This window comes from Castor canadensis, chromosome 17 (genome assembly GCF_047511655.1).
Source record: "Castor canadensis chromosome 17, mCasCan1.hap1v2, whole genome shotgun sequence".
NCBI lineage: Eukaryota > Metazoa > Chordata > Mammalia > Rodentia > Castoridae > Castor > Castor canadensis.
The window spans coordinates 63,615,350-63,637,292 of record NC_133402.1 but is presented as its reverse complement, the minus strand read 5'-3'; the positions used below and the strand labels follow the sequence as shown (position 1 = coordinate 63,637,292).

The following is a 21,943-nucleotide window of genomic DNA, read 5'->3' as shown; positions in this document are numbered from 1 at the left end:
TGTTGAGAAGTAATCTTCATAGATATGTAAGCAGTCTCAAGCTTTGAGTCAAAGGGAATAATCTTACCCTTTTGTTAGGAAGTTCTTTAATTCTCCCACTTCTCCCACTCTTCTTCACCCTTTTGTCTTTTTTACCTTTTCTATTGGGAGGCTTCTCCCTCTTTGTCCTCACAAATCTTTCCCTCCCCTAATTTATGATAATTTAGGAAACACATGATTTTTCTTTGATAATTACATGATCTTGCATTCAACTACATACTTCTGGTCATTGAGAGTTACAGAATATGGTAAACTAGAAAAAAGTGTTTGAGCCAATCAGAAAATCAATCAAAGGTCAGTTTAAAAGAAAGAAAACTGAGCCCAACTCCCACCACTATTTAAAAAACAATGAGTCTAGCATTACCACTGTTTGTGTGACTACGGGTAAATAATCTTTGAAAGAAAACACTCTTGTTCAAAATTTACACATCAGTAAACTATAGATTACTTTGTATGGAACACATATTTTATGGCTTTTCTACATTAATCAAGTCCAAAATAGAAGCACATGGGGTTATCAGAGGCATCCATAACTTGCTTGGCTTTTTTAAATTTCCAACTTTTTAAAAGTTGATTTCCTCAAATTAGGAGACAAAGGTGACACTTGGGTTTCCTTTATGTTATCCTGAGTCTCTTTTGATGAAAAAGTTCCTCCTGTCCCCTGCTATTTGTTAAAGAAAACTAGGTCATGAGAAAGGTGGAGTTGCCCGTGATCTGAATGCTATTGACTAAACCCCAATGGTATCCTATGCTCCTTGGTGTGGAGTATTTCCCAGTAATGGAGAGATCTAGAGGCTTGGCCAGATTCCAGGTTTCTGGTTTTGTGTTTCTGGCAAGACATTTCATAGGTGGTGGTGGATACTTTCCATGGAGTCTTATTAGAAAAACCATCATGGTATCTGCAGCTGTAGGTGTTGCCATATTGATTCATCCATTCACTCCTCAGTTACTTGAGCGGTCCCTGGTGACCACTGCTTAGTCAATGCATCGTGAATTGCAAAATGGTGCTATTCTAACTCTTCTCTGGATTTAGTATTTAGAATAATTCTGTTTTCTACAAAAATTTCTCCTTCTCACTTGATTATCATGAGGTAAGGCAGGATATGTTTTTTATTCAACTTGCCAATTTGCAAATAATTCTTCAATATCCTATCAAAGGTGACAGTTAATGTGCGGTTTTCGGTTGCTGTGTTTGGTATTACTTAGAATGCACAGATTTACATCTTTAACGTAATCCATTTCAGTTATTATTTTACATGAAATTGCTCCATTCCATACAGCCAGAAGTTCCTGAAGTTGGATCTGGAGGATTTATCTGATAGTACTAGAGTTTGAACTCAGGGCCTTGCACTTGCTAGGCAGGTGTTCTTCCAATTGGGCCACAATCCTAAACCCTGGATCTGGAGTTTTTACAAAGTAAAAGTGGCACAGAGTTTTCCTGCTTTGGTGATACTGAAGTATTACTTAATTTTTTTAATGTGAATAGTATTGTGGTTTTGTTAGAGCAGAAAATGCTTAATGTGTACTGAAATATGCTTCAAAATAAGCTTGAGCAAGTAGGTTGGACTAGGGATGAAACAAATTTGGTCATGTTACTAACTTCTGAAGTTAGTGTAATGAGAGTTATCCATTACTCACTATAATCTCTCGCACGCATTTCAAAATTCCCTTTTCCACTATTTTAGTAGTAAAAGTTTAAAAAGTCACTATTACACAAAAAACAAAACACACCTAAGCTCAGTTCACATCCATCCAGTTTCCCAGAATACAAACAAAAATGCATTCATGAGGGGAAAAAAATAGCCACTTTTCACTCAAGAAAATTTTGAATATTTGAAGGTAAGAGACAGTCTAAACAGTATGGTTCTTAAAGTATTCTTTATTAAGATCATTAAAAGTTGTAGAAACAACTTTATATTATAAAGGCACAGGGAGACAGTTCTGATAAAATATTCAAATTAAACAGTAACTTACAGTACAAAAGACAATTTTAATGCACATACAAACCCCAAATGTCTGATTCAAAAATATTTTACTGCGTCTATTAATGGACAATGATTAAAAATATAAATTGCTGCTGTATAATAAATATCTGATAGTGAACATCTTGATAGCAAAGTGAACAAAATATTTATTGCTTTTCACATACATATTTTTCCCTGTAATTTTAAATTCCTAATTCTTTTACTAGTGTCACCTCAATCTTTTCCAAAGATAAAAGAAATTCCACATAATCTCATGGGGGAAAATGGCGGTCATAAAAAACTACCTGGAGAACAATCACTGCCGGAAGTGTTTTTGCCCTTCGTATTCCTCAATCGCCATCACAATCAATCTTCCAAAACGTAAGATCAAGGTTTGCTGAACCTCAGACACCTCTGTGACTGGCATCCTAAGGTTATGACTACTTATCAAATATAAAAGGTGGTGAATTATAGCTTTGAGTAAGAGGAAAACGTTCAACCAGTGGGTTCTTCCCACCCCCTCAAAAACCTTCCAAGTTGTAAAAAGTTAGCTTAACAAGAGCTTCAGCACTTAAATATTTCACTGAGAGCTACACAATATACCGATGTATAAAAATTAACATGGTGCAATCTACTTTATAATGGAGATCCTTTATCTGCCAGTTTTTAAACTGACATTAACTTGACAAATTTCATCCTCCTATTTTTGTAGCAAACCAACTGTAGATGGCACAAGTACAATTTCCATTTCAATAGTCAAATAACATGAAAGAATCATCCTAATTAATGGTATTTCAACTTAAGAAATCCCTACATTAAAGTGTTTGATAAAGTTACTTAACCATATATTGTTCAGACTGTGTGTAGCAGCTACTAACATGCCTGGCACAGAGTTGATACTCAATAAATAGTTGCTGAATGAGCAAAAAAGAAAAAAACTTGGCTTTGGTTGTGCATATTTTAATCACGTTTTATTTGATTTAGATATGGTCACACTAGAACTAACTACTGCAAACTACTCTGAACTTTGTTGTAAACAAAAGTAATACTTCAAATAAAAAGGTATTACCTATGTTAGTCAATTTACATATTATAACATTTTTGAAATGGCCTGCAAATTTCACACATTTGTCAATGTTTTTCCACCTACTTATGTCTGATATTCTGATGTTTATCAATTTGCTGATGACAACCCTGATAGGAAGACTATTTAACTGCTTTAAAATATTAAAAATTATTATTAATAATAAATGAAAAGTTCTGATGCCCAATTAAACTCCAACAATGACTAACACATTAATTATTCAAAACTACCAGTGAATAAAAGGGTAGAATATCTTTAAGTTACATATTTTTGAAAGCAGTAGCTTAACTGTCAATATTAAAGAATAACCAGGGAAGTGTGAATTTAATAATGACAGAGGTAAAATATTGGAAGTAAGGTAAGACGTGTAAGAAGGTGACCAAATTCTATTTTAAATTCTAAACATAGGACTAGATCTAGTATTTCTTTGGCATATGTATTACTATCTTGGACTAGTTAGCATTTTTAAAATACTGGGTTACATTTTTTTTCTCAACCAAAATTACCATTAAAATGTAGATTGCGAGTATTCTCTTGTTAAAGCCTTTTAGTAAAGGATGAAATGACATTTTGTAGCATATGCTAACCTTCATGTTCAGTGTACTTACAATTACTGGAGTAGAGGGATATAACCCTTAAATAACCTGAAATGATACCATGCAAGGATGAAACCATAGAAGACAAGGAAAAATTATTTACATAATAAAATATTCAGTTTTCTGAAAAAAACACAGTAAACCTGGGAATCCTGCCCTAACAGTAAATATGTACCGCATAGCACTGAACGAAAACTAGTTAAAATTTAAACAAACACCTACAGTAACCTGAATGTTTAAAATTTAATTAAAAAACAAAACAAAACAAAAAACAGGAAAAAACCCCTATACATCAGAAGGAAAAAGTGGCCTATAAAACAGGCCGATCTAATTTGACATTCAAAGTAAATGCAAGAGGTTCACAAAATCATGATAGCAATGCAAACTAAGTACCAAGTACCCTTTGATACACAAGCCAATGCAACTATCAGACTCCTTTCCAATAGCTTAGCAATGTTCATGAAGCCACTCAGGCATGGGGGAGGGAAGCAGTCAATGATACCTCAAGTCTCCACTGTGTAAGAGCGCACTGATCTGCACAAGCATCCTGTGAGTTCCGAAGCACGGTAATGTTTTATTTGATGGATGCTAACATAAGATCTGTCAGTGCAAGTTATTCTCCTCTGAAGGTAATTCTTCCAAATTGTGTTTTTCCACGTAGTTTTTGGTGGTTTAGTTTTGCCAGTGCTACTTAAATGGAGGGGAAAAAAAAAGTTCACCATAGACTACCTCACATTGTTACTTAATTGTGCCAGGTATTCACGCAGTTCTTTTGCTGCCTGGAATCTCCCATAGCGCTTCTTTGGGTTGGCACACTCATTCAGCAAGGCCTCCAGGCGGCCATCTTTGGCAATTTCACTTGGTGGATCATGAAGTAGTCCTCCAGAAGTGCCACGCCAAGTGGCATGTCTGGATAAGAGGTTTTGACAAACAGCATAATAATTGTGGTCCACAGTGACACGAGCACAAAGAATTTCTTTTGAAAATGATAAGCAAGCCTCCTTATCACAGTCATCAAATTTGCTTTCATACCATACATCCCAATTTTCAGGCTTATCTGTGAAAGAGGGGAAAAACAGAGAAAAACATATTTCAAAATTGTTATGTTCCAAATATAGAACATATCACCAATTACATATAGTATTTGTCCTGCATGATTATACTTAAAAGAATATTATAAATTTAAGCATTTAAGTATATTAATTCACATAAACACTTATTGCGAGCCCAGCCATATCAGGCAGGAGGATGAGACGTGGTCCCCCGTTTACAGGTCGGCCCGGTGACCTTCCATTATCACAGAATGAGACGGTACCATAGGGCTGCTGAAGACGTCGCACTTCTGCCTGGGACTACAGAAGGCTCCACAGAGGAGGTGTCTGGATTGGGGTCTTAAAGATAACAAGTCTGAAAAGAAAGTATGGAGATAGCATTCTAGGCCCAGGGTACAGCACGGGAGTCCTATGGCCCAGAGACCACTACTGAGGGAAAACCATGTGCTCAGGACAGAAGAGCTCAGTAAAACTGCCCCCTGCAGACGCCTGACTCATTTTTCCCAAACGCTGCCCAACTCCTCTAAAGACATGCCACCATTTAACAGATCTAAAATTTTCACGTGGTCACTTAAATTAAGCACACTCTCTTTTACCTTCCTTTGGGAGGCATATTTTCATAAAACCAAGGGCCGAAAACACTCAACAGATCACACAATGATCTACACACAACTGATAACTGCAGGACTGACTGACAGCACCCCCGCATTCACCGAGCTGTGTAATGCACATGGGAATTTAAAATTTTTGGTTCTGAAATTCCTTGTGATTTTTAACTCATTACTTTTGGCTGTACTTGGTCAAAACCACACGTAATAAACGCGCACAGAAGGGAGGCTTACTACACAGGCGAAGGCGTGCACTTAGGGATTGGTCCATCGGCTGAGAGTGCAGAAGCCCACAGTGGTCAGCATATGAGCCAGACACATGGAGAGGTAGCATGGTGCAGTGCGTGCTCGTAACCACCACCTGTTTTACAGACTGACAATTTTAGGCTGACGATGGGAGGGACTACGGTGGTGAGAGCAAATGAAGAGGCCTGTGAGAAAAGCCTGAATTAGGAAACATGTAAGACAAAAACTAATGGGAAGGTTATGAGTAAAGTTTAAGATTCTAACTGATAATATGGTAGGTACGAAATACAAATAAAATAAAGTAGCTCTATGGTATTCAGGTGGGCCTGTCAGATATGCAACCAGAACTAGTCTTGCCACTCATGACTAAGGTCAGAGCTGTAACAGCCATATTGAGTATGCTTCAGCACACACGTGCTGACGCAGCCAAGGCTGAAGGACAAGTAGCCTGCTGCACCTAAAGAAGAAGAGGCATTTTAGGCAGAAGAAACTGAATTTGGGAAAGCCATTAGTACAAAGATTCATTTGAGAAACAAAAGGTCATTGTTCCAGAAGCATCAAAGGCACTGGATACAGTGGGACAGTAAAAATGAAGCAGCACAGGACTGAGTCACACAGCTTGTGTCCTGGCAAGGAATCTGGATTTTACTTGAAGAAAGAGAAGTCACTACCACCACTTAAGCAAGGAGACATACATTTTAGTAGAAGCAGCAAGAGAGGAAAGTGTTTCCTCACGAATCAAGGCTCACTTTCCCTAAGCACCCCAGTGCTTGCTCATGGCAAAGCAGCCACCTCAATAGGGTTCCAAAGGGTTAAGGAATGAGAAGGACTGAGAGGCAAAGATAGGCCAATCAGAAATACTGTTTTAAAGATAAACAACAAAAATTAGAAATAAGGGCAAAATAGTTTCTGCCCGGTATTGAGGGGGTGGGGGGGAGAGGGAGGGGGCGGAGTGGGTGGTAAGGGAGGGGGTGGGGGCAGGGGGGAGAAATGCCCAAGCCTGTATACACATATGAATAATAAAATTTAAAAAAATGAAATTAAAAAAAAAAGATAAGAATTTCTTTAGCAAATCAGCTTTTTGGAATGTGACATAAAGCTGCACGGGGAAGGACTGGACCATTATACCATTGCAGCTCCCAGAGTTACATTAAATATCTTCATTTTTTTATTAGCGTGTGTTAACTGCACAAAGAGGACTCAAGGTATTTCCATCCACGCATATAATGAATTTGATCAAACTCGCTCTGTTACTCTTATCTGCCCCATTATCTTTTACAAGTTTAAAGTGATACATTATTTTCACTAAATCATATTCACCCCCTCACCCTCTCCTACTGCAACCCCCAAACGGTGCCCCTTTTACACAATTCACATCTCTTTTAAGATCTAGATTCCACATATGAGAGAAAGCATGCGATGTTTCTCTTTTTGAGCCAGCAATACTTTTAAACAGTTGAAAAGCAAGGAGAAACAGGAGGTGCTGTTATATGTGCTTGCTGATGGAGGTAAAAGAAGCTGGACATTGAGTGGAAAGCTGAATATAACTGAGACAGCAAGTGCCAAAAGAATGACACACTGTCTAAAAAGGAGATTCCATGTGTGCTGCTTTATGTGCATTTGGATGATAAAGGGGAAGACACTGAGGGAGTTGCCATGGCAAAACTTTAATTTCCTTGTGAAGATAAAAATAATGAACATTTATTTCAAAGTGGGAAGGAAGAGGGCGAGTGGATGAATAGAGCCTTTGCAAAGTGGCCAGTGAGTGAGCCCTTCCCAGATTACAGCAGCACTGGAGCAATGCTTACCTTACAAAATTCAAAGGTGTGGAAGCTATAGAGTTAGTTGGGAATTATTATACGGCAAACAATTAAGGGCTGAAGTGGTAGAGCACCTGCCTAGCAAGTGCAAGGCCCTGAGTTCAAACCCTGGTACTGCCAAAACAAACAAACAAATTTATCCCAGATATAGCTGAATAAAATGAAACTAAATATTTTTACAAACACTAGAATGGAAATTTTAAAAGTTTGGGCAAATTATACATCTCAGTGAATACACTAAAGAGCACTCAATTGTAGAAATTTAAAAAAGAAAAGCATGGTGTCTTGCTGCTGCAACGTTGGCAAACGCAGCAGAGGAAGAGGAAGGAGTGAAAGATCCCAGCAGAGCATCACTCCCTGTGGGAGGACCTGTATGGCCAGTGCAGCCCAAGTTGAGAAACCATCAGAAAGGAGTTTGGGGAGTGCAGATCAGAACGAGGTAGTAAGGAAAATCCAGTATTTAACTGGTGCTACGATCATGAAAAAGCAAGCATCAACCTAGTATGTTACTGTCACATCAGCTGCATTCCCCAGCTGCCAGAAATTTGCAACTCCCGTTTGTCCAAAGATTCTTACATCCCTTATTTCAGGGGAGGAGATGGATTAAAGACCCTCACCATGGAGCAAAAACTCTTTTTTGTTGTTGTTTTGTTTTGGAGACGGAATCTTGTTATATATAACCTGGGCTGTCCTGCAATTCCATATGTAGCCGAGGCTGGCCTTGAACTGCCTCAGCCTCAGGAGTGCTGGGATTACAGGCTGCACCACTGTGCCTGGCTTCCCTCTGTGGTTTCTTTCTAATTGAAATGGTTCTAGAATATAAGTTTTATCCTGGACACTTTAAAACTGCTATGGCATTTCACTTTCAAAACACTTCAGATACTGTTTACCTGACCTGTATTGAGGTCACCAATAAATAGAGAGCAGAGTTTGGGATGTGACGTAATAAAGAGAATGTCAAACCAAAGTTAGATCTGCAGTTAGGAATAATCCCAATGGTTAAAAGCAAAGCAACCATCACTGTAGGGAACATAGTAAGAGACCCTCCAGAGACACGAGGCCTCCAAGAAAGCAGTACTGAATCTCTGACAGTTCACAGTAACATGAACTTAATTCTGCATTAGGCTCCTAAACCACAGCATACAGCACCCAGTACTCACAAGTCATGTACACATACACACGCAAAGTGTATTTACCTTCATTTACACAACAAAGAAATACTGTTCTGAAATAGAGTATACAAAAATATAAACCTAGAAGTTATATACTTACTTTGTCTAATTAATCTTTTGTCAGCAACTAAAACATTTTCAGCATCCACGATGATTACCTTCCCATCTCGAGGACCAACTGCAAAGTTGTCAAAGCTGACGTCCAGGAGGTAGAGTGCAAATTCAAAGTCATTGTTTGTGAGCTGCTCTGCTATTTCCATTAACTGCCAAGCTAGGTCAACTCGTCTCTCCCACGGTGCATTGAAGTAGCTCCACAGTTCTTCTCCGACATAATTCACAGCCACCGTTCTTCCACAAGCTCCAAGATATTTTGCAAATGGCCAACCTTCATCAGATGGAAAACTCTACAAAAAAAGTATTTGAATATGTTAAGAGATTCTGATGAAGCTCTCCTGGTCTCTCCCCAGATGCTCTTTGTAGAGTTTGCTACTAGGAATGGGTTTAGATTTCCTTGATATAGCCAGCAGCCCATAGAAATCAACTTCATTTTGTTCCTAGGTTATTTCATTACTATGAACCTGAAAAATGTAAACAGTTTTATATTTTAAAGCTAAAATAAGATTTTTACAAGTCTTGCTTTCCAAAATCTCAGAACCAAAAGGATCAATAAAAAGTATGAGATATAGTTTTTATTAACAATCTAAAAATATTTATGCTTTCTGGTATCTTCTTGACTCATGTAAGTCAAGCAATCAATTCTTTCTTTTAATTGACAGTCTGCAGGTCTATTAACCAGCATTATTTACCAGGCACCAGGTGCTGTGGCTATATGCTCCACTTAAACAGTTTGTTTAAAATAAAAGCCACAGAGTTTTATTTTAGAAGACCAGACACACACCAATCAAATGATTATGAATTTGCTAAGGGTTAGTTAGTAAAACATGTGGCAGATCCTAACGAACATTCAGTAGGGGCCTTCCCTGGTCTACAAGCAGCCAAGAACAGAAGTCAGGGAAGGATTTGGGGCTTTTAACCTACATGCAGAAGCTGGAAGTGAACAAACTGATCCCCATCAATGCAACCTCAACTCTAAGCACCTTTGTTCTTGAGTTAGTTTTCTTTTCCTTCCACCTTGATCCAACCTCAAAATTACTTATTCTTCTCACCTTTAGGGAGGGTTTCTAATGTGCTTTATCTACTGGGAAGATTATCACCATAAATCAAAAAAAAATCTTCTATGACCACAAACAAGTCATCTTCAACTTCAGTAAAATGATGTGTTTTATTTAAGGTACTTTCTACTGCTAAAATGTGTAGCTACAAAATGAGTTGATAAAAAATGATGAAAAGTGATATTTTAAACAACTTCATAAATAAGATCACAAGACCAGAAATGTAGTTTAGGAGCCACTCCTGAAGCCAAGTAACTTTCAAGTTGGAAAAAAAAAAACAATGAGAAGACATTTATACAATCACTGAAGAGGAATAAAGGTGGACTGGGAGGACAGCACAAAACAGTATGAATGTAACCTACTTCCATCAGTAAAAACTGCGTGATCCTCATACATTTTAACAGCTCTTGTTAGAAGGCTCTTATATCTCTTAAGAAAACAGGCAACAGCAGTTTACCCTAAGCTTTGACTAAACACAGTATCTTTACATTAAAATTCTTATCAATTATAAAACAATAAAATATTTTTAGAGCTAAACTTCATCCATAATTACCACTTCTCATTTGTGCTCCCTTTGTGTCCTATCAGTGCATGACAACCATAACTGTTCTCAGTACACATAACTTGTTTCTTTTCAATTTTAACATCTGAAATTTTGTGATAAAATACTAATTACACAAAAATTTTAGATGAATCTTTAAATATAGTAAATGCATTTCTAGCTCAGAGACAGTATCTGCTGATTCTTTAGAAATTAGAGGTAGTCATTTTTTTAATCTCTTAACAGAATTTACATTTCTTTTGGGGATTGAGAAAAATGACATATTGCTCATGTCTAACGTGTAGTACAAAAACTGTTTGCTAACCCACACACTATTATCAACTTTTCCTAATTTAAAATATCTCATGACCTTGACATTTCAGCTAGACAATTACAAAAGATTCAATTATTTCCTGTAAGTACTCATGTATAAAGTCCCTGATATAAAAATGAAAACACTAAAAACAAGTAAACGTGAAATTATATACTTTTTCATGCAAAAAAGTGAAACAAGAACTCCTCCATGTACTACTGGTTTATCACTCACATGCCATATTGTACAACAGATACAAACATATCTTTGTGAAAATAAAATTGCTCTTTGACAACAGGAGAAAAGGGAACTCTGCCAACATCTGCACATGTACAAATGCCTCCTTGCTTCTGGAGTCGTTCCAACTGGCAAATGACAATCAAATCTACACTACATTACTCAACTCCCTCACACAAGAGGTGAAATATATGAACAAATGTCACACTGAGCAACTTTATATTCATATAGTGATTGCTGACAATTTTAACTGAAATCTTGTTATGCCTCATCTTAAGAATAGCACTACAATTCTTTCCTACATTTTACTACCTAATCTTATGGAAAAACTTTAACCCATGAATTCACAACTTTTGCTTATACAACAAGAATTTTTCATTATATAATCAAAATGGATTTCAATAATGAGAACAGAATTCTATTGAAGACACTAATACAAAAAATGCTCAAAGGAAGCCAAAATATTTGTGATTTGCACTTAAAGCAATTCTGGCTTAAAACCAAATTACGATGGTCAAAGAGTAAGAGACTAAATTTTGAGACATTGGAGCTTGAATGTGTTAAATACATCAAGCAGTATGAAAATACAAATTGTTCCCGATTACCAAACTCCTACAGGGTATAAAACATAGTAGCTAGGGTAGAAGTTTATCATAGAGGTCTACATTTTATTATTTAAAATAAAAATCTAAAAACCAGACTTTCAAACTGTCCAGAACAGTTTAATATATCTGAAATAATGACTTATTTACAACTAAAAATGTGTAAGTACTTTTTCTCAGCTGGTGGAAAGCTCCTCTGAACTGTGGTAACCACTTCAATCAGGTGGGAAGTATTTCATGTAATTTCCCCAGGCTTGCAATCAGGCTTGAATATACGTCATAAAAGTGTAAGGAAAGTTTTTAGAAGTAACTTGTACAAAAAATACAAAACAGTTTAAAAAAAAAACGTATTTCCTTTTCAATTCGTGTAGCTTTTTAAAAATTAGGTATTGGCAAAACAACTACAGATAATTATAAATATAAAAATTGAAAATATGAACTTGAGGTGGACATGTAGCTCAATTATATGGCACTTGCTTAGAAAGCCCAAGGCTTTGCGTTCAATCCCTAACACTAGAAAAAATACAAAAAGGAAAGAAGAATTAATACAAACATGGTTAACTGCTAAGATTTAAAACAAATATTATGAATGCCTTTACTATTAATCTGGAAAATAAAAATATTTTGAATATGAAACCTAATACAAATGATCACATCTAAGCATTCTGGCAATGAAAACTGTAAGCCACTAGAATATCATAAAACTCAAATATTGTATGCTGTTGATGGTATCTTAAAGCCAATGAACAAAACCCACTAAGGTCATCATCCACTATAAGAAAAAATATTATGGGTATAATATATAATGTATATAATCAATATTATAGTAAAGATTAGAAAATTCAGATACATGCTTTTTGTAGTTTATAACTTTGATGAAATTTCTATATTTAAAGGACAATATAGTTTAGTATGTTCACAGAGTAATGGAACTTGAAATTGCAAGCCTATGTTCTGATGTCCACCTCAACCTTACATAGCACTAGCTAGAACCACAGCACAGTATTAACTTCTTAAGAGCTCTGGTTTCTTCCTTTGTAAAACTAGAATAGTATTTGTACCCATCACATTTATCAGGCAATCCAAGGATCAAAGGAAAAAAATATATGACATATACTTTGTAGGCTCAGTAGTACTTTCTAAAACTCTGTTTACTAAAATTCCAGGTATTCATCAAGAGGTGTGCTCATTTTCCTAACGTCTACTAAAAGGTAATACCTTCCAAATACAACTAAGAACTACAAAATTTAGAAACATCTTCGCTGCATTCTAATAGTCTCTAATTTATAATGGGATATATAAATTAGTTACCAAATTTCCAAAGTTTTATGCTGTAAAAAAATGTACAGAGCACCCATAAACTCTAAGAGTAAAAGAAATTAAAAAGTTGGTAATATATACACACATAAACGCAGTACAACCTGCTTTTCATTTTTTAATCTGTAAGTACCACACAGCAAAATCTAAATCTAAAATAACTTATTATTACCTTAATCAAAATCAAATGATTACATTTTAATGATCAATAAAAGGGGATGTGAATTCAAAAAAATGTAGAGTTGGAGGTCACCTGAATTATAAATCTAATTAAATCCTATTAGCATAATATTAATTTGCCTACAGTCATAGAGATGATAAAAGGCAAAGCCAGGCTGGGCACCTATAATCCTATTTGGGAAGTTGAGATTGGGAGGATTGTGGTTCAAGGCCAGCCCAGGCAAGTAATTTGAGAGACCACTTCTCCCAAATATCAGAATAAAATGGAACAGCAGTGTGACCCAAGTGGTAGAATGCCTGATTTGCTAGCACAAAGCCCTGAGTTCTAACCCTAGTCCTGCCAAAAAAAGAAAAAGAGAGAGAGAGAGAGAGAGAGAGAGAGAGAGAGAGAGAAGGACAGGCAAAACCAGGCTATCCTGGTTGTAGCCAAAATAGGCTACAATTCTTTTTGCAAGAGTCAAAATAGGTTGAAAAGATAGACTTGTAGCACTTTTCAATCCAGTACCATTCTGATTAAGAATTTTTCAGTTTTAGAAAGGTAACACATGGCAGCACTCCACAAGCAGATACCATGTTGCGAACTAAGATTACTGACCTAAGTGACCTCTGCCCAGGCTGAGCCTAAGGTCCAGCATGACAGACGGACAGGGAAGAACTTAAGAACCCTCCAGGCATATGTTAAAGCACGAAGTTGAAAAAAGAGCCTATGAAGCTGCAGGAAAATGAACAAGAGAAATGGCTCGAGGTTACAGAACCTGGAAAGGGTGTAAAGAAAGTCATGGTGGGACTTACAAGACTACGACACATTCCCCCAAGTGGTCTTTAGAGCATGGTGTATGTGCGATGAAAACACGAATATTCAGGATTGTCTTACACACAGGGATCAATCAATGTCCTGTGGAATATAACATTTCCTAAAAGAGTCTTAAAATACCGTAATATAACCCTCACTGATACCCAGGATCAATGGCCATCATCCTGCGGGGTTAACAAGATCACTTTATTCTGACATGGGGAGTAAAGACACGTAAGGAGAATCTTGTTATCTGTTTATTCTCAAATGAAGGACACACTAACAGACTGAGATGAGGTCAGCTTTAAAAATGCTTGTGTTCTATTGTCTTTTCGTCTCCTCTGTGATCAAAGTAGCGTTTTGGAACTAAATTTAAAACACTAAAATTCGTACAAGCAATATACAGTATTTTATAATCATTACTTCACAACATTCCATTAAGAGAAACATAACTCTGCAGTTTGCGTAAGAAGATAAAATGAATGAATACAGAACAAGAGATGTGTTACCCCTCAAGACTGGTATTTTAAAAAAGGAGGAATTCCCAACATGATAAACTAACTTTGGAAAAAGTCTATTAATAATTAAAATATGCAATCTAAAAACTGGTTATAAGATTTTCTACATAGGCAGGTAGCATTTTTGCTTAAAAAAATACAAAATTTAAACTCAAGAACCCTCTTAGAAAGTAAATGTTATAAAAAGCACAGAAAATGTTTAAGGTTAAACTTAAATTTTAAATTATTTCTAAAAGTCCACATCTGAATGCAATCCCATCATGGTGATACATGTTCTAACAGCTGTCACAGACCAGTTGACTGTGCTGTGCTGGTGACAGGCTAATGTGCTCACAATTTTGTGAACTCTCTGGAGGGGGACTCAGCAAAATCACTGTGATGATTTAATGGTTACCTAATTTTTGCTAGAATTTCTCTAAGACCATGGCTTCTTAATCTGTACTGCCAAGTAGTAGACAAAGTCCATGACAAATACTGTGGAATCTTAATAAACTCAAGATTTTCAGTCCTAGGATATGTCCTATTTATCAAGAAATAATTTTCTGAATGCTGCTTTCCACCCACCTCACATTCCAATGATATTAAGCAATGCCTTGAAAACAGCAAGGTTGTGTTATTCTGAACATGTCAAATAGCTGTATCTAAAGTTGGAAACTAATGACAAAACACTACAACAAAAAACTCCCTAAATTTAATAGAAATAAATCATCTTTCAGAACAAATAGCTTAAGAAATGCTCCCCACCCAGACAACTCAGTTGGCAAAAAGTTTTAAGTGCATAAATTTACTAGTTCTGACTGACGCTTTCTCTCAGAACCTGCAACTGTTACCTACATTTTTAACTTGACTATAACTACAAATGCCATACACAAACATTTGCTCCCAACAAAAACAAAATTTTAGAGAAATAAAAATGACATAATAAGCTTTTTTTGGACCCAATAACCTAAGAATGCTACCTTACTGTTCTTAACCAAGATCTGATTTCTCCGTGACAAGGAGAACAAAGAGTACTAACTTCCCTGTTTCCTTTAAAACACAAATTGGATTAACACAATCCTTAGGAACAACGGCAAATCATCCCTAAGGCAGTGTCTCCCATTAAATAACTGTGGTTTGTTGATATATATTCAGATTCTTGTCATCTTAATTTAAGAGGACAAAACAAAACTTTGTTTCCCCAACCCACTTCTTCTCTGTGCTTTCTCATAAGGTAAGCAGTAACTGCTTAGTTCAAAAACCAAGACATCCTTTATTTTTTCCCTTTCCTTTGCACCTTCACCCAGTAGCATGCCTTGCAAGATTTATCTCTGAAATATGTTGAGTCTGACCGCTTTTCATAACCTCTACTTTTCATTACAGTACAGACCACCAAGTTCTCTCCAACGAAGTAATACAAAAGCCCCTCTCCCTGAGTCTTCTCTTCTTCCTTATAACCCATTCTCTACAAATCTGGCCCTGCTAAAACCACTTCTATTATTTTCTACTGGTCTGAAAATAAAAGCTCATTAAGAGTGGTTACAGGCTCTGCTGGACCAAACCCCTGCCTACCTCCATCTTCTTTTCACCATACTTCCTATTACTCCCATGCTTTTAATCCTACTTGGGGCTTTGGGATTCACATACGTCTTACCCGAAGCCCTTTATCTCTTAGAACTTTGCACCACTGACCTTTTCTCATCATTCACATCTCAGCTTTAATGTCACTCCTCCTGACTGCCCAATTGACAGTGCTATTCCATCCCCAGTTCGGTCCTTTATCACCACAGATCTTTCTCCTCTTCACCGTATGCGAAATCTGAAGTTAGCTGCAGAAAGGAAAAGCTGTGCAGAATCTAAAATATTAAGTGATTTTTCTCAATGTCATCCAACAACTTTGTAGTAAAATAGGATGTTGAATGTTGAATGTTATTTCAATACTGTCCCATCACTCCTGCTACCCCACACCTCCATGCTGGCAAAATCCCATTCATGCCTCTGCCTCAATGAGTGACATGACAGTGTGCCTGTATCTGAACTTCAGTGATTATTATGCTGCACTCATTTTAATTGGGGGTGTGTGTGTGTGTGTGTGTGTGTGTGTGTGTGTGTCCTACACAGTAAGATACTTGCTGCCTAGGACAGTCTTTCATCCTTTCTGTCCAAAGTCATTAAAACAAGATGATCTGTCAAATGAACAGCAAAACTCAGTTCTTCTGACTCTAAGTGCAATGAACTCTCAGGTACTTCAGATAACGTCCTACCTCTGAATTGAATAAATGATTTTAATAGGTAACTCAAAACTTTTCCAGGCTCTATAACCAGGGTGAAGCTATCCTCATCTTACAATTTTCAGTCTTAAGACATTTTATAACTATTTACAAAAGTTATATGTGTAAAAAACTGCAGGTTTTACATTCTAAGGCCATTATTGATCTAATATATAGGTAATGAGTGGAAAGAGCAGAAAGTCAGCATTCTGTGAAGAGTGAGCAGCAATGGTAGTAACACAAGAAGTAGGCCAGAGTCCACAAGCCAGAAAAACAAAATTAAAAGCCAGTATACGGATCTGCTGGGAAACCGGACACCTATATCCAGAAAGAACCCCACAAAAAGAACAAGGTTATTATTCCCCAGCAGTATGTGTGAGGAATATGTACCAGCCCATGCAGTGGAACTAGGATGAATGGTTTGAAGATTAGACAAAAATACAGAAAGAATAAAAATAAAGAGTAGAAAGTTAAATCCAGAAACTAGACCAGGGTGTCAGATGATTACGTTCCACTGATTCTAAAGTGATGCTTTCTTGGAAGTGAGTGACTGTTGCTAGGGTCTTTCTAAAATATAAGTCTCCCTACTTTTTCTTGACCTGAAGTACAAAGAATTGTTATCTCACAAAGGATATTCAAATATCAAAAGTGTCAATGAAACCTCACAAACACAGAAGTTTAAAAGTTTATGAACATAATGGATAAAAAGTGCTCTGCTCAGGGCTGGTGGAGTGGCTCACGTGGTAGAGCACCTGCCTAGCAAGCACGAAGCTCTGAGTTCAAACCCCCGAACACCCTCTGCTGGAGGAGCAGCACACACCTGTAACCTCAGCACTGGGGAGGCGGAGGCAGGAAGATCTCGAGTCCCAGAACCTGCCTCAAAATAGCAACATCCACAACAGCAAATGAGCAAAACAACCTTTAATGTGTTTTGAAGCCCATATCTAGGAATGTACATTCTAAAGCAGCAGCCACCGTAAGAAAATTACCAAGCTCCCTAAACCACCGTTTGAAACTCCAGAGACAAAGAAGGGAACATCCTTTCTAGAAACTACTGCTCACAAGATGCTTGGCCTCACTTAACTACATATTTTTCCCATTAAAGGAAATATCTGGCTTCTGTTTTGTTTTAATCTAAATTTCACTGCATAAAAATTTAAGGCTAGGAAGAAAGGCTTGAAAGGTTATCGGTACTGACCTCCAACTCATCCTCTAGCAGAAACCTAGTACCTGATCCACAATCCCCTCTTAAAGGGGCTTGCTTAAGCCAAACTCAGAAAACAACTAAAAAAGAAAAAAACTGAAATTCTCAAATCATGCATTTGAGAGCCCCAGGATATTGGGTCTGACAGGAAAGGACCTAATCCATTTTATAGGGACGAAAGTGAGTGCCACAAAAAAGCTTACCAACTTGTCCAAAGTAACACAGCTAGCTAAATAGTCATCTTTCCTTTGTTTACTTCAAAAACTGTATTTTCAGCAGTACAATTTAAATATATATTCTTCTTATAAAATTATTAAAGAAAAAAAATTTCCTCAAAGTTCTCTATAAAAACTCTTCCTACATAAGAAAAGATGAAATCAGTATCACTGAGAAATAGTTTTTAGTCAGAATTACCTCTATTTGTAAGATCATCCATAACCCAAATAAACTTCAAAACAGCTGATCAAATGTACCAGAGGGTTAAAGTTACTATTTTCCCTTGTTCACTAACATTTATTCAGTACTTACTGCATCAGGCCCTATATAAATGATTTGCAAATGTTTTGCCATTTACAAGAAATAAAAGCTGAATATCCACAGCTTAGACATTAATAATTACATACTATAAAAATTAAGACCTATTAACACCATGATTCAAAAAGTTCTGCAAATATAAAACAAATTCTCAGCTCTTCCCCTAAACAACCAGAAGAGTTTTTTAAAAATTTTGCTTTTCTTTCCTTCTCTCTGAGTGTGTGTGCGTGTGTGCGCTGGGTTATTCTGTTCTGTTTTGTTGAGGCAGGGTTTTGCTACACAGACCCCAAACTTGTTCTGCAACCCAGGCTGGCCTCATATCCATGATCCTCCTACCTCAGCCTCCCGAGTGCGAGTGCGGGTACTATCAGCATGCACGTGCTCCATGGGAGTTTTCTTTATTTTCTACAGTCAAGGCTCATTGTCAGCACTCTGAGGTCAAAGTCAGAGAGAATGTCTGGGCTTGAGGAGATCAAGAAAGCCAGCCTCACCACCCCAACCTGTGCAAATTCAACAACAGGTAAGAACAAATACTAACAGAAAACTTACCAGTAAAATAATTTTTCTTCTTGGCAATTACTATGATACCTGAGTTTTGGCTGTTTTTTTTAAAAAATATTCCAGGATTGTTATTACACAATCCCCAAGTCAACAAAGCCGTTCTCTCCACAATTTGTTTTTCCAGAGGACTACAGCATACATACGTGACATCAAAATACATCTCTTAGTGGAGTAAAAATGTGAACAGGAAAAGAATGTATTAGAAAAAGAAATAGAAAGGCACTGCTACAATCCTGTTGCTTGATGTTTGCCTATTTTCTTCAGAAGACAATTCTACCACAGAACTTTCCTAATAACCAGATAAGCTACTATAAACTAGTAAAACCATTCAACCACAAGAACAGAGTCCCACTCCCATACGGCTTCATGTTGGGGCATTTACATTACAAATCTGTATCACCTCCCATAGGTAAGGTATGTGTGCATTTATTTTACAGACAACACCTTTTGTGTCTCCCTCCAAGACACAACAGAAACTTTTTTTTTTTTTACTGGTTCCTAAAATCAGAAGAGGCTAATGGGTTAAATTTATGTTTTTCAGTTCTTTCTTTAGTATCTTCTCAAAAGGGATTTTAAAATGCTCATCTTGAATGGGTGTTTACTATATGGAACTTTTGTTAAGAACAGCTTGCTGAAGCACATTCAAAATAGTTTTCCCACATTTTTGGACAACAGAAGACAAGAAAATTCTAGTTTGACATCAACCATCCAAACATTCGAGAAGTAGCTCCCTCTCCTGGGGAAAAAAAACCAAAAGTGAGTTCCTTCTTAAGTTTGTTCTAGTACCTTTAAAATTTCATGAAGCAAAAATTCCCTATCAGAAGAAAGCCAAATGTGAGTTTTCCTACCAGCATCTGTACTCTTACTATCACCACAGAAAGCTATAGAAAGCTGTCCGTACTAAAAATGTATAGTCTGCCCAGCTAACAAGAAGTTATTAAAAACCTGTGCACCTGAGCACAGTGTGAAAATTCCTTTCACTTTGGAGGTTTTATACCATCACCAATACTCATACTTTCAAAATCACTTTTACTAAAAATCAAGTGGTTCTGTGAGTCAGGTGGCAATTCTTCCATGAAATCTTCAATTTCCTGATCAAGTTAAAAAAAAAAATCTAACATGCCAATATGACTAGTAATAACTCCAAAATTTGTATTTCAGAGTACGTAATTAGCTAGAAGTATTAACACTACTCCTAGGAACTGGGTTGTCTAAAAATGCAAGTTATAAATGTCAGTCTCCAAAGCTGATACGTATTTTCTCACATACTAAAAACAAGCTCTCATCCCATATACCATCCCTTCATCCATAAGAAGAAAATACTTGTGAAATTTTTTGAAAATATTACCTACCACTCAAGAAGAAAGTAGATAGCGTGGTATGAGGGAAAAGTTAATCAAAAAACAAAACACAAGCACACCTCAACTATAAGGCAAACTGGAAATGCCAAGAGAACTTCAAACAAAATAGAAATGCTTTTCAAGTCAAGCAGATCTACCTTAGTGTGGATCACATATCAAAGTTTCTCAAATTCAAATGCCATGATTATGTTTATAAAGAACTAGACACTGAATGTTTTAAAAATATTAGCCCAAATAGTAGCTGTTTCTAATACCCGATAAAGACCTTTCCAGAAGGCAGTGATATTTTAAATGCACGAAATGTGTATCACCAAGCTGCTCAGTAAATGTTTGGGTCTAGAGATTGTGACTAGCTATGTCGTCGGCAAACTACACTGCTACAGCTTCCTCCAGGGACCAACCTTACCATATGAACAATAAGGTTTCTATTTCTTAAACTGAAAAGACAGCTTAAATGAAAAAAGTTTCAAGTGTGTATTATCATCAATGTGGAGTCAGCTAATTTAACTACTGAACAAACTAACTCTTCCAGGGAAGTTTAACTAGTTTTATGCTCCATTCACTGTTTGGAGGAGATAGAGCAGTATTTACCACGTAATCCAAACTTTAAAATTAACCCATCACACATATCCTAAGACACCTTAAAATTTACTAAGACCAAGCCTCACATTTCGTTTGAGGCAAAGTATTTGTGTTAAGATTATTTGGCTGAACTAATCAAACAGAGCTGGTTTCTTTTAGCTACGATAGGCAGTGGAAAACTTGAGAAGAAAACAGCATAAATAAATAGCGCACATTCCTGCTGGTGCATTTTAGATTAAAAAACAACACTGCTCAAACCCTCCAGCCATCGGTGACATTCCGAGCAGCGCAGAAAGGGCCTGAACTATTCCCAAACTGCTTGTGATTAATCTGTAGTCGTGATGTTTTGCTCGCCTACTTGACAAACAGCAGAGCTGGCGTGGAAGAGGAGCGCAGCAACTTCGCCTGCAGCGACCACAGGGACCGCAGCCCTCCGCGGCAACCGTGGTCCAGGGCAGGGCCCCAAGCTGGGCGGGCATGCGGAAGGAACTCCTCCAGGGTAGAAGGGCTTTTGTGCGGGTCTGCTTTCTGCCTGTCACCAGTAAGAAGACCCCAACCTATTCCCCTAAAACCCACACTCATTTTAACATGAAGTCAGACGCGAGCCAAGAAGGCGATTGGAGAGAGGTAGAACCCCTTGCCCTGCCTCTGGCCCCGGCCTAACACCCACACTTCATCTCCTCCATCCGGACGGAGGGGCAAAGCAGGAGGGCAGGTCACGGGATGGGATGCAACCCCCTGGGCCTCCACCCTGCCCGGCCCCGCTCGGGAGGCTGCCTGACTTTTCCCCCCTCTTTTGCAGATCGCAATCCCACGCAGAGCACGACTGTGCCCGACCCTGACCACTTGTCCTTTCCTCTGACCCTCTCTTCCTCCACCTTGTCCCCAAAGCGGCTTTCCAAATGACAGCCTGGTAAAGGAGCTAAGCAGTAAAACAAAGAGAGACGACGGCGGAGCCGAGGTCAGGCCAGCGCCAAGGGCAGGGCAGGGCAGGGCGGGCGCGGTGGGCGCGCGGACACTGGGGCCAAGGGCGCGCGGGCCGGGCGCGGACCGCCGACCTCGGGCCCCGGCGGGGAGCAGGAGGAGCCGGAGGAGCGGGAGGAGCAGGAGGAGGAGGAGGCGGCGGAAGGAAACTCGCAGCCGGAGAGACATTTTGGGGGCGTGCGTGCATGCGAGCCGCACTCCCTCTGGCGTTCAA

General features: G+C 37.8%; 1 protein-coding gene and 1 long non-coding RNA gene across 2 annotated transcripts in view; one reads left to right on the top strand and one right to left on the bottom strand.

The window, feature by feature from the left end:
* Window positions 1–1,900: 1,900 nt before the first annotated feature.
* Window positions 1,901–21,943, bottom strand: part of Dipk2a (divergent protein kinase domain 2A) — a 21,019-nt gene continuing 976 nt past the window's right edge. Inside the window, exons 2-3 of the mRNA XM_020161504.2 lie at window positions 8,682–8,985; window positions 1,901–4,740 (exon numbers count right to left, since the gene is read on the bottom strand). Coding sequence (XP_020017093.1) covers window positions 4,409–4,740; window positions 8,682–8,985 — 636 coding nt within the window. The 3' untranslated portion in view covers window positions 1,901–4,408. The remainder of the gene's footprint in view (window positions 4,741–8,681; window positions 8,986–21,943) is intronic.
* The window catches only part of LOC141418603 (uncharacterized), a 19,604-nt gene continuing 18,658 nt past the window's right edge, over window positions 20,998–21,943 (top strand). The window contains exons 1-2 of the long non-coding RNA XR_012443244.1: window positions 20,998–21,372; window positions 21,548–21,706. This is a non-coding gene — a long non-coding RNA (uncharacterized lncRNA). The remainder of the gene's footprint in view (window positions 21,373–21,547; window positions 21,707–21,943) is intronic.